The following is a 15,826-nucleotide window of genomic DNA, read 5'->3' on the forward strand; positions in this document are numbered from 1 at the left end:
ATCACTACCAACCTGCCTTCAATTGAGGACCTGTATATTGCCCGAGTCAAAAAAAGGACTATGAAAATATTTACACATCCCGGATATAAACTATTTCAACTCCTTCCCTCAAAACAATGCTATAGAGCACTGCACACCAGAACAACTAGACACAAGGACAGTTTTTCCCCAAATGCTATTACCCTGCTAAACAAATAATTCCCTCAACACTGTCCAACTATTTACAAAGTCTGCACTACTATTACTATTAATCTTCTCATCACTCTTTATCACCCATCCCCTCCCACTTGTGACCATATGACAGTAACTTTGTTGCTTGTATCCTTACAATTTATATTGACTGTTTCCTAGTATGATTTGATTGCTTATGACTATTATTAAGTGTTGTACCTTATGATTCCTGACTCTTGACAAATGTATCCTTTCTTTTATGTTTACTGAGAGCATTTGCACCAAGACAAATTCCTTGTGTGTCCAATCACACTTGGCCAATAAAAGAATTCTAATTCTTGTCTGCCATCTCCTTGACTGCCCCATGGAGCTGCCTGAGTGACCGGTGGGCAGGAAAATGGGACCCATATATACTTTTTAAGACCCAGGAATCTTTTTATGGAGAACATTTATTCAAGAACAATGACTTATTTGTTTGTTCAAAAAAGAAATACATACAAACAGCTTACATTTCTTAATCAGTTTCTTTTACGGCAGGCTTTATGTCCTAGCTAATTCTTCCTGCTTATCTTTCTGAGTTTTTCTTATCCTAAAATATATTCAGCCCTTTTCCTTTTCTCCTAATAGGATCACGGTCCATTAAATCTTCATTCCTATTCTGTTTTTCCTTGCTTCTTGACTTAAAGTGCCAATTTAAGACTCCTTCATTTTTAATGCTGCTTATTGTTCTTGTCTTATGATGTATGACAGCTTGGAAATGTTTTATATTGAAGGACTGGCTGCAAATATTGTTTATTTCTTCATGCAGTGTTAAACCCACATTTTATTATTTAAAACAAATCAGTGGATGGGCAGCTCATAGGGTAGCAGTCATGCCAGGTTCTGACCCAGTGTTTGGGATGAAAACTTAGTGGTGTATGGCATGTGCGGAAGAGATTGGTAATGGGCAAAGGGCCGTCTTGCATAAGCGGGCTATTTTGTTCTGTTGTTTAAATTATGAAGAATAAAGTAAGTCACTTTGCAAGTCATCCATGAACTATCTCATAGAGAGGCAGTCCACCTCTGCTGGTAGTTGAACTCTGTCACTGGGTTCATCTAATGAGAAACTCCTGCACTGCACGGTAATGTTCCTTTCTTTCAACATATTAATTTCAATAAGACAGGGCCATGCTGTGTGTTCTAACATTTGCCTTTCCACAAATTAATGGACTTGCTTTATCAGGTGACAGAAGAATTCAGTATCAATATTGTTTTCAGTTTAGGTTGAAACAGATGGGCCCAGGATTTTAATGTTCAGATAGAAAGCCCTACATCTAGAAAGGTACTCAGGCTAACGGGCTGCCTCAGGAGAAAACACATTAGTATCATTTTCAAAAAGTTTCCATACTGGGCATATTTATGAAAAACCCTAACCATTATATCATGTTTCACCAGAATTCTCCCCAGAAGAACAGATGAACTGAGCTTTAGGTCAGAAAGAAAAAGGCAGAGAGAATATGATTTCTTTGCATTTGAGAACAATACGTATATATGCTTTGAAAAGAAAAAGGGAGAATATAAAATATTAGAGTAAATTGCCTAGAGTTAGAAAGGTCTTGAATCTTTATTAAATTTATGTTTACTACCTTTTTAATTGCCTAGAGCTCAAGGCAAACCAATTGGTATTCCCTTCCCCATTCTTATTCCCTCTTGGTCCTCACAATAACCTAGCAAGTTAGGTTGGGTTAAGAAAGAAGGCCAATCTGCAGAAGGATTTTTTAAAATGTACACTGGTGTCTGATTATCTCATGTAACATGAACATTCTTCAACTTGTTCTTTTGGGCTGTTTTCCTTCATATTTTGCTTTTTAAAGTGCTGTTTTAATAAGGTTGGAGGGGAAGCAATATTGTAAATTCTCTGTGCTTCCAAGACATACCTACTGCAATCTAGCCACTTTATAACTCCTATTGGTGGTAATGGTTTAACTTTAGGTGCCAAACCTGTTTTGTGACATTTTCCTCACTTTCTTCTTTGATCTCTGACAGAGTAGTAGGAGCCAGTATCACTTTTTTAAAAAAAGGATTTTAGGCCATTTTTCACTGAGCCCATATGAAATGGCACAACTAAGGATAAATAGTCCATTTTTACTTTGAAGCTTGTGTTCCTGTGCAGTGATAAAGCTGTAATGGCAGTGTAATGTCCTAATTCCCTTATAATTACAGTGCAGTATTGTAGATGGCTTGTAGTTTTTGTTGCTTCTATAAAACAAATGCTAAGACAGAAACCAATAAATAAATTTGATTCAGAATCTGATCCAATTATACTAGGAAAAGTAGGCATTGTGACAATGTATATAACATTCACAATGCTGCAGGAAAATCTACAATATGTCTTTTAAAATGTTTTTGTCAAGTGTGAGAGAAGGAGTTGGTTATTGTTGTTTTTGGACTAGAATACACCCAGTTAGAAATTTTCCATCAAAGCCCTGGCTAAACTTTAAAGAACAGTTGGGGAATGGGGATCCAATTCTGTTAAAATGTTAAAAATGTTTATGAACAATGTTCAGTGCTTTCTCAGGCCTAATTTGATTTGATTCTAATTTGATCAGGAAGGAGTATTTCCCAATTCAGATCTGGAAGGCCTTTTGTCCTGACATGTTTTTCATAAATTGAACATTTGAATAATCTTTTAAACCTTGAAATTATCTGGGTAAAGATCATAATAGTCCTGTGGTATTATGTTGCCAATGTGAGATTGAAACTCAGAAAATACTGGAGTAATTTGCTTAAAGCTCAAGGATTTTCCCCACTGCTAAGCTGATCTACAGACACCACCTACAGACTCTTGAATCAGCAGAAAGTTAGACTGGCATGAAATTGACTGTCTCCACTGTCAATACCTATCCTGTCTCTATTGCCTCTGTTCTCAGTCACTGTCGTTCACCTGATTTCCTTCAAGGTGTCAGAACTATGAAGCAGCAATCAGGACTGCAAAGAAACTAACAAGCATCAAACTCGAGATCTGTTTAGTAAGATTCGTTAGGACAACATCACAAGATGTCTCGGCCCGTGGTGAGTTAAGTGATGCTGTGTCCTCCCTCTTGCAGTGCCTGGAGACTGTTAGGGGTTGGATGGGGAGCAAAGGGTTGAAACTAAACCCTGGCAAGACCAAGTGGCTCTGGGTTTGGGGTTCATTGGCTCAGGGAGAATTGCCACCTTTGGTCTTAGAAGGGGTGGCACTACCCCAAACAGATCTTGTGCGTAATCTGGAGGTTCTCCTGGACTCACGACTCCTGCTCGAAGAGCGCAACTGCGGGTTGTGCATCAGTTACGCCCTTTCCTGGACCAACAATCCCTACTCACAGTCAGTCATGCCCTAGTCTTCCTGTTTTGACTATAGCAACACGCTCTACATGGGGCTGCCCTTGAAGGACATTCGGAACCTCCAGTTGATGTAAAATGCACCAGCCCGCATGGTTTTGGCAGACCCTGGTGTGCATATGTATTACTTCTCCTGTGGAGGTGCATTGGCTGCTGGTTTGTTTCCGGGTGCAATTCAAGGTGCATTTAAAGCCCTTCATGGCTTGGGACCAGGTTATTTGAGGGACTGTCTCTTGCCGGTCACATCTACCCAACCCCTCAGAGTCAGGAGGCAGGGAATGCTGTGGGTTCCATCCCTGAGGGAGATACACCTGGTGGGACCCAGAAGAATGGCCTTCTCCGTGGTGGCTCCTTCTCTCTGGAACATCATTCCCCGAGAGATTAGAACAGCCCCCTCTAATACTCTTCCGGAAGGGGCTGAAGACCTGGTTCTGCCAGCAGGCCTGGGAAACCCAGAGCGGGATGGAGCCCTTTAAATAGCTCGTGTGATCTGCTGCTGCCAGGGCGGAGGATGATTTTATTATGATTTTATTATTATATTAATTTATTTGATGCTTTAATTAGTTTTATGGTTTTAAATGTGTTTTTTATATTTTGTAAGCCACCTTGAGCAGCCATAAGCGAATAGGCGGCAATATAAATTTAATAAATAAATAAATAAAATAAAATAAAAAAGAATCCTGACAAATACTCTGGCTTTCAGATGTAAGTTTTATTTATAACTAATTCAAAGCAGTTTAAGTTCTTATTTTCCTTTCTCTTGCTCTTCAGTGTCAGTGGGGAGAAGGCAAGTTAACCAGTACTTTGATGTGATTTACCCAATGACTATTTGCCTCTTTATCAGTGTGAGAATATACTCTCACAATAGCTTAGCATTTTTTTACATTAAATTAAGAGGACAAATGCTAAATCATCATCATCTATTAAACTTGCACGCTGCCTGACTTTCAATGACCCTGGCTAGCTCACAATAATCAAAGAAATTACAATAAAATCAATCCAAGATCATACTTGACAAGGTAACAGACTAGAGGAATACTTTAAACACTGATACGTCTGCAGATGTCTTAAACATGTCTCATGGGTTGGGGACAAGAAAATGACAACATCATGGGTACACTGCAGAAAATATATGTTGTCAAATGATTTTGTGCCATCCTGCTTTGATATAAGAGTAGAAAGGCTCTCAGTCATTTAAACTGCACAAAAATGTTAGATTGTACTGTATATTATTTGGCCTAATAGGTGGTTAATTCAGTCAGAGACTGGTCTCCTGCACATTTACAAGTGAGTAAGTGGTTCTAGCCAGCTCTGATCACCATGATACAAAATAAGATGCTGGAACCCTAGAAAGAGTGGAGAAGAGCAATAAAGATGATTAGAAGACTTGAAGCTAAATAGTACAATGAACAGCTAAGGGAATTAAATATGTTTAACCTTACAGGTCTTTAACTATTTATGTCTCCCATTGAACTGAATGTAGGCACTGTGTTCTTGAATTACAGATACTTTTCAGATTATCCCAGTCAACAAAGGAAGGCTAGAAATGAGGGACAAGGCAAAAATTGTATCCCCAGCATCTTTCCTATAATACAAATTTTCATCATTCCAAAAAGAGATTAATGTATCTAAAAGTTGATTTGCTTTTTAACACGAGAAATAGAAGTAGAAGAGATGTATGCAGATTAAGGGGAGACATTTTGCAAGACTGGGGAAAAAAAACATTTTTTAGGAATTGCTATGAAATTTGGGGCAGGGTAAATCAGCTAAGGGTGCTTTTCTTAAAGGAATGACTCCTGACCATCATTCACAAAAGTCATATAACTCTCTCCCCAACTGAATCATGTTGTCTCCCATTTCTACGGAAAAGAATAAAAAAAGCTATGCTTGAGGAAAACGTTGTTGAGAAAAAAAACCTGGGGATCTCATGGACCAGGACACATGACAAAGCACAGCCATCACTCTTTGGGACAACTTCCTATTTAATAACAATAATTCCCTTTGTTTATAATGTATTTTTAATTTTTTTAAAAAAAATCTTCTCTGTCCTTATTGCTGTGACTTTTGCAGCTTTTCATAGGTTACAGATTGTCAATGATTAGCCCAGATTAATTTTGTGTTAAGAGCCTGTCCTCTATGTTTGTAACTAAAGATAGAAACATAAGTACCCAGGAATCCATTTCAGAACATTTAAGAGAAGCCCAGTTCATATCGGGGGAAGTCTGAGCAAAGGTTACCAGGGCCAATTAAATGAACATATTAGGTTACTGATATGGGCTTGTTTTTAAAACATGGACTTTGTTTTTAAAACAAGTTGTGGAGGCTAGCTGATTGCAGTGATGCTTAGCCAGAAGGGGGCGTCTAATCTTGTGACTTCCTGTCTGATTCATCTAGTTCCACTTCTGGTACCAGAACATACATACTCTCTGGAAAGGCAGTCCTAATCATTTATAATCATTTATAATACTAAAGAATAGGGACTTTGGGGCCACTTAATGCAAAGACAAAGGATGTTAACTTCTGTTGCATTAGGTAATGAAGGAAACAATTTCATGGCTTCTCCTTTCTTCATTCCCATTTTGCTGTTCAGGAGAGGGATTGGCAATTTGGACCATCTGGAATTTTGACAACATGAAATGGACACTCACAAAATAGCAGCAAGGGAAGATATAAAATGTAATTTTTCCAAAAGGCAAATTAATTATCTACTCTCCAAGATGTTCCCTATCAGTTTCTGGGCAGATAGATAGAGGTCACTGGACTTCAACCACTCAAGTTGTGTTTTTTTTCCCTACAACTGTCTGTAGAGGCTGGAGACATTTGTGTAAATAAAATTGACATTACAGGTTGGGCTTTTGTTTCAGAACGTGCTAATTAAATTATACACACACACCCATACATAAAAGAGAAAAAGAGCACACTGCAGAATTTTTAAAGATGCCCATTTTTTCCAGCTGCTTCTTTATATGGGGAGATGTGCAATTTACATGTTAGAATACAATTTCTGGTGGGATTAGGGCTCATCCATCCCTAGCACCAGATTCATCTTTTCTTCCTACTTCTTGGAAAACATAGTTACACTTTCATTAAAAGCCTGGTCCTCCTTACTCATGATGATACCAGAAAACAAGACTCAGCATATTGAAAAAAAGTATAATTTTTTTACCCTGTCTAAGATAACTCCAAAATAAATTAACATCCTTGGGGGGCCCCCACCGCATCTGTAGCCATTAGTTTCTTGGCATGAGAAAAATAATTAGATAATACTGAATTTTTCTTTTAGCACAATTTTTTACAAGGAACTCCTATTTCTGAACATTGCCTGGCCCTTTAACAATTGTACTTAATCAGTATTACTGATCTAGAAGAAACTTCAAAGAGAATGGACAAATATAATCTCAGATTACATCACATCTTTGGGATCTACACCCAGGCAGCATTTGTTTCACCCTTTTTGGCATGAAAGAGTGTAGTCATTCTTCAGCCCTCATCTTGGCTGTAGAACAAAATGCCTATCTCAAGTTTGTGGCATAACTGCCATCATTTTCTTGCCTCCGTAATCTTTTTTTAACACAAGAAAGTAGAAGGAAATCTATTAGAAAAGACATCTTCCCTTTCTAATCCTCTACATGAAAGGAAGGCAAACAATTGTCTGGCATTTATAATAGGTTAGCAGATCAGCATTGATGTATAATGCAAAATAAAATGTTCATAGAAGCAGAATTAAAAGAACTGCAAAGATTTACCCAGGGCAAAGAAACTGAAGCCTTACCAGACTGAAGAGGCAAACCAGCAGGAGTTCGTAGTAGAGAAAGCCATCTTACATGATTCATTTTCATTCACAAACTAGGAAAGCACCCTCTTCTCTCCTTAGGAAAAAAAAGCCCTGTAGCTAAAGAATAATTGAAACAAAGAATAACTGTAGATCTAGAACAAAAATAATAAAGTTGCTTGCATTGAAGCATGTTTAAAAGTAACAGCTAGCACAAGCATTAAAAGATGCCAATACTGTAATATGAAATCTAAAACAGCAATATTTGCCTATCCCAGGTCCTTAGTAAGGATTTGACAGATAAAAATGCCAAATCCAGTTCAAACATTTGGCTGATTGTGTTATGAACCATAAGTATTAATAATGCAACCAATCATAATAATATAGAGAGAGAGAGAGAGAGAGAGAGAGAGAGAGTAATCAACTTGTTCCTAGATAATTTTATTCAAAAGAGTGTGACAGTGACGGCAACCTCATTTTTCCTTATCTGATTCTTGTTTTATTGTTATTATTTTTATACAAAACAAGTGATATAACCTTGATGTGTATTTGTATAAGCAGAGAATGAGGGCAGGGACCTTATAGAAGTCCCAATATTCCTTTCATTCAGACTTGGGTCTTCATGGAAAACAGGCTCAACTGGCTTTCCCAGAAAGATACTCATTTAAACTTCTAGTATGTAAAACTGAGACAGCTTGGTTCATATTGCTTTGTTGGCTATTATTGAGGTCCCATGGAAATATTTGAAATAATACAGCAGGTAAATCCGTTCAATATTTTCTTTCATAGTAAGTAGAAGATAAAATGTGGAAGATGTGTTCAAGATCGGTTATTAACTAAGTCAGGGTTGATGGAATCTTTTATTATTCCATAGGCCATAAATAGCAAAAAACAACAACTACGTTCTCCCTTTTTGCTTCGTTCTGCTCTTTATTTCCATTCCTGCAAGTTAAACAAGAATAAGAATTATACAGTAGTGCAATGGAATGCTGCAATTATTGTTTGATAAGGGAATTCTAATTTTAAGAGTCACAGGCTTTGGATCATATATAATTTTATCATAATGTAATTTTTTCTCTGGAGTTAAACTCCAAATGAAATCAGTTTAATGAAATTCAAATTTTAAAGCAAATTTCCTGGTAAAGCACCATAAACTGCAGTGTTCTTTTTCTTACAATCCTATGAGTTTGTTATATCCAGATTACTCTACTGTGAGTGTTACACATATACCTATCACCAGGCAGGCATCTTCAATTAATCTGAAGTGTAGCTGGGCTGTTTTTGGTTGAGACCAACCAAATGGAACTAACAATATCAGTCCCAAATAATGTCATGCACAGATAGTGTTTCTCAATATAATTCAAATGTCTAGTGCTTACTTACTAGCACAAGTCTTAAATAGCTTGGGATTTCAGCCAGGTATCTAAAGAAAAGGCTTCTTGCTACTCTTAATTCATCTCAATGTTCTCCTGGTATTTGAAGTGAGGTAAAGAATGGCCTTTTTCTAAGATGTCCTGTGGACAGTGAATTGTCCTTCCAAGGATCCTTGACCAGCATTACTAGCACAAGTCTTAAATAGCTTGGGATTTCAGCCAGGTATCTTAACAATCGGGGGGGTGGGGGCAGTGGCTTCCTGGAAAAAATTGGAAATTAGCATGATAGGCGAGATCATTCCAAATAATCCATTCAACCAGAGCTGTAATTGGTTACACTGCTCCTCCCAATTCTTTGTAGGACTCCAAGATGCTGTGTATCATCCCCAAATAATATTGGAAACAGAGCTAAGACAGGCCATCTTACTTGAGAGCAAGCTAGCTTCTGGAAATAAAAAATAAGAAACAAATCAGCAGATTTGGGAGTTCCCATGTGCACATGGGTATTTATGGGTATCACACTGCTTCACAGGAACTCTTTCACTAAAGTAGCCTCTCCCACCTGGCTTTAATCCAATGGTATTTTTTAGCATTTTTTCTCTGGTCCAACTGCTCTGATGTCTTATGCTGCTTTGTAAAATGCTTTTATTACTACCGGGAGCCATTTTGAGAATTTTATTAAACAAAGGCTGACACAAATACTTTTGTCCAAACAAAAGCTATTAAGTCATTGGAAAAACAAAGGGGATCCTTCACTTCCTCACATCTCTATTTTGCAATAAGATAATCTGCGATTTTGAGAATGAATCAGGTCATCATAGAAAATATACTTATTTCATTTCATCTTCCATTTTACCTCTATTCACAAAATGAATATCTTTACTAAGCTTTCCCTATCATCTCTGATGATTACTACCACACTTTCAAGAATAGGAAATTCCATTTCTTTGTGTGTCTGTGTGTGTGTGTGAGAGAGAGAGCAACAATTAATAGCAGGAATGAGCCATCCAAGTTAAAGTGCACTTACTGTATGTACAAATCCCACTGGGTCAGGTTTTTTTCTGAATGTATATTGGATGTACACTGAATGTATATTGTATATATGCACTGTACACTGAATATACACTGAATGTATATTGGATATTGGATATATCACTATAATGATGGAATCTGCTGAATTTGTTACTAAAGCAGCCAAATGCTGAAAAAATCCTTGTTTATGATTTAGTGCTGGATTGGATTTATATAGGAAATCATTTATCTCAAATGAAATAACATGTATTGTCTTCATATTATCTTATTTGAAGCAGGATAAAGTTAATTATGGGCCTTGGAGCTTGATCCAAATGACTACCAAATTTGAATGCTTTATTCTAAATGCACTGATCAAAGGGGAGCCAAATTAAGAGTAGTGGAAATGTCAGCATTATCAATTGTATGTTGGTATTCTCAAGCCTATTAAACAGAATTGAATTTAAGACGTATTTATCCTGATATTGATCAATCTCTGTTCTTTCAGCAAAATTACCCAGTGAATACTTTGATTTGCAGGTCAGAAAATAACTTCCCAGTAAAACTCCCTTAGATAGGAGCCCCTAATAAAATATCTAATGAGTTGTGGGGTGGGGTTGTCTCCAGTGTTTTAATCTCCATAATGCAACAGACTTGTGCACTAATCCTTTCCCAATAAATCTAGGATGGTACAAGGGTTAATTAATGGTCAAAATTCCAAATCCAAATTTAACTCTGAGACATGGTTTGATTTTCATGCTTGAGTTGAAGCTAATGCCAAATTAAATGAAGAGACCTTAGAAATAAGAAGTAAGAGTTTGATCAGGGGGATTGGCTTTGAAAAAAAACAATTGAAGTCTATGTTGAAAAGAAGAGAACGGGAGGTGCAAACGACTAATTGGAGGAAGTTAGTACAAACTATAAAAAGATTAAAGCTCTTTTGAATTTTGGTGTCTTGTGGTTCAACTTCTCCTAAGGGTGCCTCTGGGACAAGGAGGCCATAATTTTTTTTATTGTTTTTATTTTATTTATTTTGTCAAGCGATTATAAGATAGCAGGTATAAGTATAAACATAGTTATGAATACATGAAATGGATACATATAAGAAGTCTAGGCAGAGCACTTTGGGGTTGTATTTAATGAAGCTGTTACTCAACTGAGTTCATTTGAACTACCTATTTATTACTTATTCTCATTTCCAAGATACCTAAATGAGTGAAGAATGACAAAGCTGAAGGGGTAGTTGACTTGATTTCTGATTTCGGCTTTTATCACTATCAACCTTTCCATTCCTATTCTGAGGAGTGGTGTTGATCAATAACTGTTCCAATTTTTAAGAAAGGAGGTAAGCTATTAAGTTAATTTCAGATCAATTAGCCATTTACTTATTAACCCATTCATTTATTTAACATTATTTATATCTTGCCTAAATCCTAGCAGAATCTGAGTAGGATACAACAATATAAACAATAACAACTCTACAATGACATTATAATAAATAATTGTAAATGCCAATAAAACATTGTAAATGCCAATAAAATTAATGATATGAATTATGGAATAGATCTGTATAGCTTGCTTGCAAATGTCAGCAAAGTTGGAGCCATAAGTACCTCACTTCCGACTTGGTATTGGATGATGTGCTTTAATTTTACACCATAAAGAGCTTTAAAGGTGGTAAACAAATCTTTGAATTGGACAATAAATCAATCAGCATCCAATGTGACATATTCAAATTAGGTGTTATTCTAAGCTATATGAGAATGATATAAATTGGGTAAATTTGTTCATTCATATTGACCTGTCTCAGGATACTGTATGTGACTCTTTTATTGACTTAAAGATGGTATTTTACCTAGGGAAAGGCTGTGAGCAAAATTAGCATCCTGGACCATAAATCACTTTTTTACTTTAATTATGTTACATGAAAATACCTTCATGCAGGTTAGTGTTCCACCACCATAGGCTTGTCTGATCAACTCAAAAAGAAGTTAAACAAGATTACACACTTGTTCTACTTTTTTCTGTATTAATTCCATTACTCAAGCTTTTTTAAAAAACAAGCTTTACCCTCTGTTGTTGGCAAAGAAACCTATATCCATCCTGTTACATGCTGACTATGCAGTTATTTTATCTTTTGACACAAGATGGCTTGAGGCATTGTCTGCAAACCTAGGAGTTTATTGCACCAATAAAAAATAGATATTATCTCAAATTTAAATAATTCTCTTTATCAAGAGGTACACTAATTGAAGTCATAATTAGAAGATAAACAATACCTGCATTGAGTGGGTTAAAGATTCTAAATGTCTTTGAATCATCTTCCAATAATCGACAACATCAAAGAAACAAAAGATACCACTGCTGAAACTTCTAAAGCTATGAATTGCAATAAACTGATTTGTCAGTTGCAGAGGCAATAATTGTATACATTGTCACCATTAGATTATTGAAAGCCAAAATGCTGAGCTTTCTGTTCTACGGCACACAGTTTTGTATGTATAGGGAAGAAAGATCTTTAGAAGTAATAAAAACCAAATATATTACAGTGGTTCTCTATATCCCCTGATGCGTATCATATGCCCTTTTGCTTTTGAAATGTGGTCTTTGCTCTGTTGAGGCTCATATGAGAAAATGCCAACTGAAGTACTGTCTGTAAGTTACTTACTTTTCAACCACCTTAATTGTTGCTAATAGCTTTACTTTTTTGCTGGAAAGAAGGCATTTTACTGTGACCTTGTAGCCAATTTCTTCCTTCAAAAAACATGTGAGGAGCAAACATAGAGATTAAACAATGTATTTTGAACACTTGAGTTATAAAAGGATCAACGTTTATTTCCCTATTCCTTTAAGATTGGTTTATATGGAAGAACTTTGAAAGTAGCCAACTAACTTACTAATATCATCTCTGCTCTGTTTAAGAAAACATTGGTTAGTTAGCTAGATATAATGCTATATCATCTGTCGTTCTGGAGAAGAATAGTCTCTCAAGATCACCTTTGCTCTCTCTGTCAAAACCAGCAATATAGTTAATTTCCCATATTTCATTGTGCTCTCTTACATATCATTAAGCTACTTCGGTCTAACAGGGCGCTTATTAGTCACTCATCTTTTTTAAAAAATATTTTTATTTAAAATAAAAATATTTTAAAAAATATTTTCCAACATTTACACCACATTTCCAATCTTTACAGTGCTTCAGTATCAGTATCACACAAAATTTACACATTAGTATTTTCATTTTTCTTCCTTTCCTTTTATACTGTTTTTATGTCGATATTCTTACATTTATATTTTACCTTTTCACAAATACATATATTTCCTGTTGATCTTAAATAACCTTATATATAGTCTTTACATCTATTCTCTAACCACTCGTACCATGTATCCCAAATCATGTAATATGCCATTTCTTCTTTATCTTTTAATTCCATTGTTAGTCTATCCATCTCTGCATATTCAAGCACCTTTTTTCATCACCATACCCTTTGTGGGGGTGTTGTTCTGTTTCCAATTTTGTGCAAAGACAATTCTAGCCGCAGTTATTATGTGGAGTATAACCCTATTAGTCACTGAACTAGTCCAGCTAGGTAAACACTTTTCTTTTCTTTTTTGTCTATAAAAATAATCAAGTGGATTGCTAAATTCTGCTCAGTAGCAATTGCCATATGAGAGATAGGAATATCATTTTCTGAACTTGTTAATGTGTTGTTTGCATTTGTTTGGTTAGTGTTTTTAAGTGTTTAATGTTTTTATTGTCTGAGTCTTTTCTTGTTTTGTCCTCATTTGAATGTCTATGGAGAGTCTCAGTCAATCCAGGTCATGGTTGTCCCAAAGGTGCTTTTTTTCAAGAGGCAACTGGACTTCCTGGTTTTTCTTTGAAGACATTTGGATTCTCATCCAAGAAGCTTCTTTAGCTCTGTTGAAGAACCCTCTAAAAGGATGCAAAGTACGAGCTGTCTGCAAGGGATATAAATCTTTCCATTCCTCACTATCCTGTTAGAGCTGAAGAAGCTTCTTGGATGAGAAGCGAAACGTCTTTAAAAAAAGAAAATCCAGTTGCCTCTTGAAAACAGCACCTTTGGGACATTCTTATTTGTATCTATTCTGTATTGACTTGGGCTAGTAATTAATAAATAAGCAGTGATGTTGTCATGCAAATTTCCCCCCAAAAAAGATTACAATTATAGGAACCACACAGGAGTATTTTATAAGCAAAAATCTCCATTCTATTTTCTCCTTATTTCAAGAAGTTTATTGTTTTTATTTAGGGTGGCAGTGAGGCAGCCCTCTTCCAGCGATGCCTCGTTCACAGCAGTGATCACTTTTAGCATCTCTGGGTCTTTTCTTTTTTAGGTACTGAAGCATCTGCGACACTTGAACTTCACTAATAATATGGGGGAGCAAGTGGATTTTGATGAGTCAGGAGGCCTAATAGGAAATTATTCAATTATCAATTGGCATCTGTCCCCTGAAGATGGCTCCATTGTATTTGAGGAGGTTGGACACTATAATGTTTATGCCAAAAAAGGAGAAAGGTTATTTATCAATGAAAATAAGATCCTATGGAGTGGATTTTCCAAAGAGGTAAGTCTCACCCAGCATTTTAACTTGATATTTCTCAGATTTTCCAAGGGTATCCACAGTATCTTTCCTCTCCTCAGGAAAGAATATCTTCCTTTCCTTTCCTTTCCTTTCCTTTCCTTTCCTTTCCTTTCCTTTCCTTTCCTTTCCTTTCCTTTCCTTTCCTTTCCTTCCTTCCCTTCCCTTCCCTTCCCTTTCCCCTTGAGATCAAGCTAGAGCTGTGTGTGTATATGATACAACAGGTATCAAACAAAAACATTTAATGTGTGTATGTGTGTGTGTATATATATGTATATATGTATGTATATAAAACATTAACATGTTTTTGTTTGATACTTGTCAGATAATGTTGTTTTATGGTGGAAAAACAACAGCAGGTGTAAAAGCCATTCTCCACAGCCACTCTGAACCTATATTCCAGTGCAAATGAAGCCTGGCCTTATTCTGAAAAAAAAAGTCTCAATGCTTCTTTGCATTGTGAAAATCTTTCTTTGCTTCTGTGGAATTTCCTGGATATTTTCTTCTTAAATATAATCTCATGAAAACAAAAATGGCTGGTTCAAATTCAAAACTGCTTATTCAGTTCAGATGTGCCATTCATGATCACCTCAGTTGTACTGTTCTCAAGGTGCCTGATTTTTGCAATCTGAGATCCTTCACATTGTGCTGGGCCCTTCAAGTTCTACTCTTTTGCACTGATCCCCCCCTCATGCCCCCCACCCCTCTGGTGGTCAAACAGCTGTCAAGTCATTTTGCTTTTCTGTGTGCTTTAGTATAACAGCCATCTTCAGCTTGCTGGTGTCAAAACTAATATTTAGCACAAAATTTAAATGGAGAAGTATTTTACTGTCCTTTAAAGTGTCCTTTGTTTGTCTCTATTCTTTTTTCTACCAGTTGTATCTTAAAGAAAAGCTTTTTTTAATAGCGTTGCTCATTCAGAACGGCTGACCTTAAAAAATCCAATTCAAAAGTCAGCAGATCTTCCTTTTGGCTCCATCTTGTGGCTGTTTGGACAGTTCCAGGTCTGATCTTGCCTGCAAACCTGGAATTATAGGATTACCGTAGAGTTAATAGCTTCCTCAACTAGGTGCCCTTTCTATGTTGCCCTTTTTCATTCCCAGCCAGCAATAATTAGTTGACAGTGTTAAACATTGATAGTGGGCTCATACACCCTTAGGCTAAGTTCACATTTGTAGAAAGAACATCTCATGATAAAAGCATGGTTCACACATTTATCAGATGGTGATGCTTGTCACATGGCGGAGAACTAGGCATATATGCACCATCTTGTTCCCTACTTCTTACAGTGCATGCTAGAATATTCCACTCCCAAACCCACTGACTTATGTGACCTTTCTCCCTCCCTTTTTAAGCAGTGAGCAGGTGATTCCTGGCTCTGATTTCCACTTCTGAGAAGAATGTGCATCTCCTCAGTGGGAAGGAAACGGAGCCCATTCTGATGGGCTATCCAGCATAATTCCTTCTCTGTGCTCCAAAAGAAGTGGGCAAGTGAAAGCAGCAGCTCCACCTGCTTCTTGGTGCTATGGCACTACTC

At 36.5% G+C, this 15,826-nt stretch overlaps 1 protein-coding gene across 1 annotated transcript in view; it reads left to right on the forward strand.

The window, feature by feature from the left end:
* Positions 1 to 15,826, forward strand: part of CASR (calcium sensing receptor) — a 33,587-nt gene that overhangs the window by 14,237 nt on the left and 3,524 nt on the right. Inside the window, exon 4 of the mRNA XM_026713304.2 lies at positions 14,044 to 14,274. Coding sequence (XP_026569089.1) covers positions 14,044 to 14,274 — 231 coding nt within the window. The remainder of the gene's footprint in view (positions 1 to 14,043; positions 14,275 to 15,826) is intronic.

The sequence above is a fragment of the Pseudonaja textilis genome, chromosome 2 (genome assembly GCF_049901715.1).
Source record: "Pseudonaja textilis isolate UNSWEBS1 chromosome 2, rPseTex1.2, whole genome shotgun sequence".
In the NCBI taxonomy this organism is placed as follows: domain Eukaryota; kingdom Metazoa; phylum Chordata; class Lepidosauria; order Squamata; family Elapidae; genus Pseudonaja; species Pseudonaja textilis.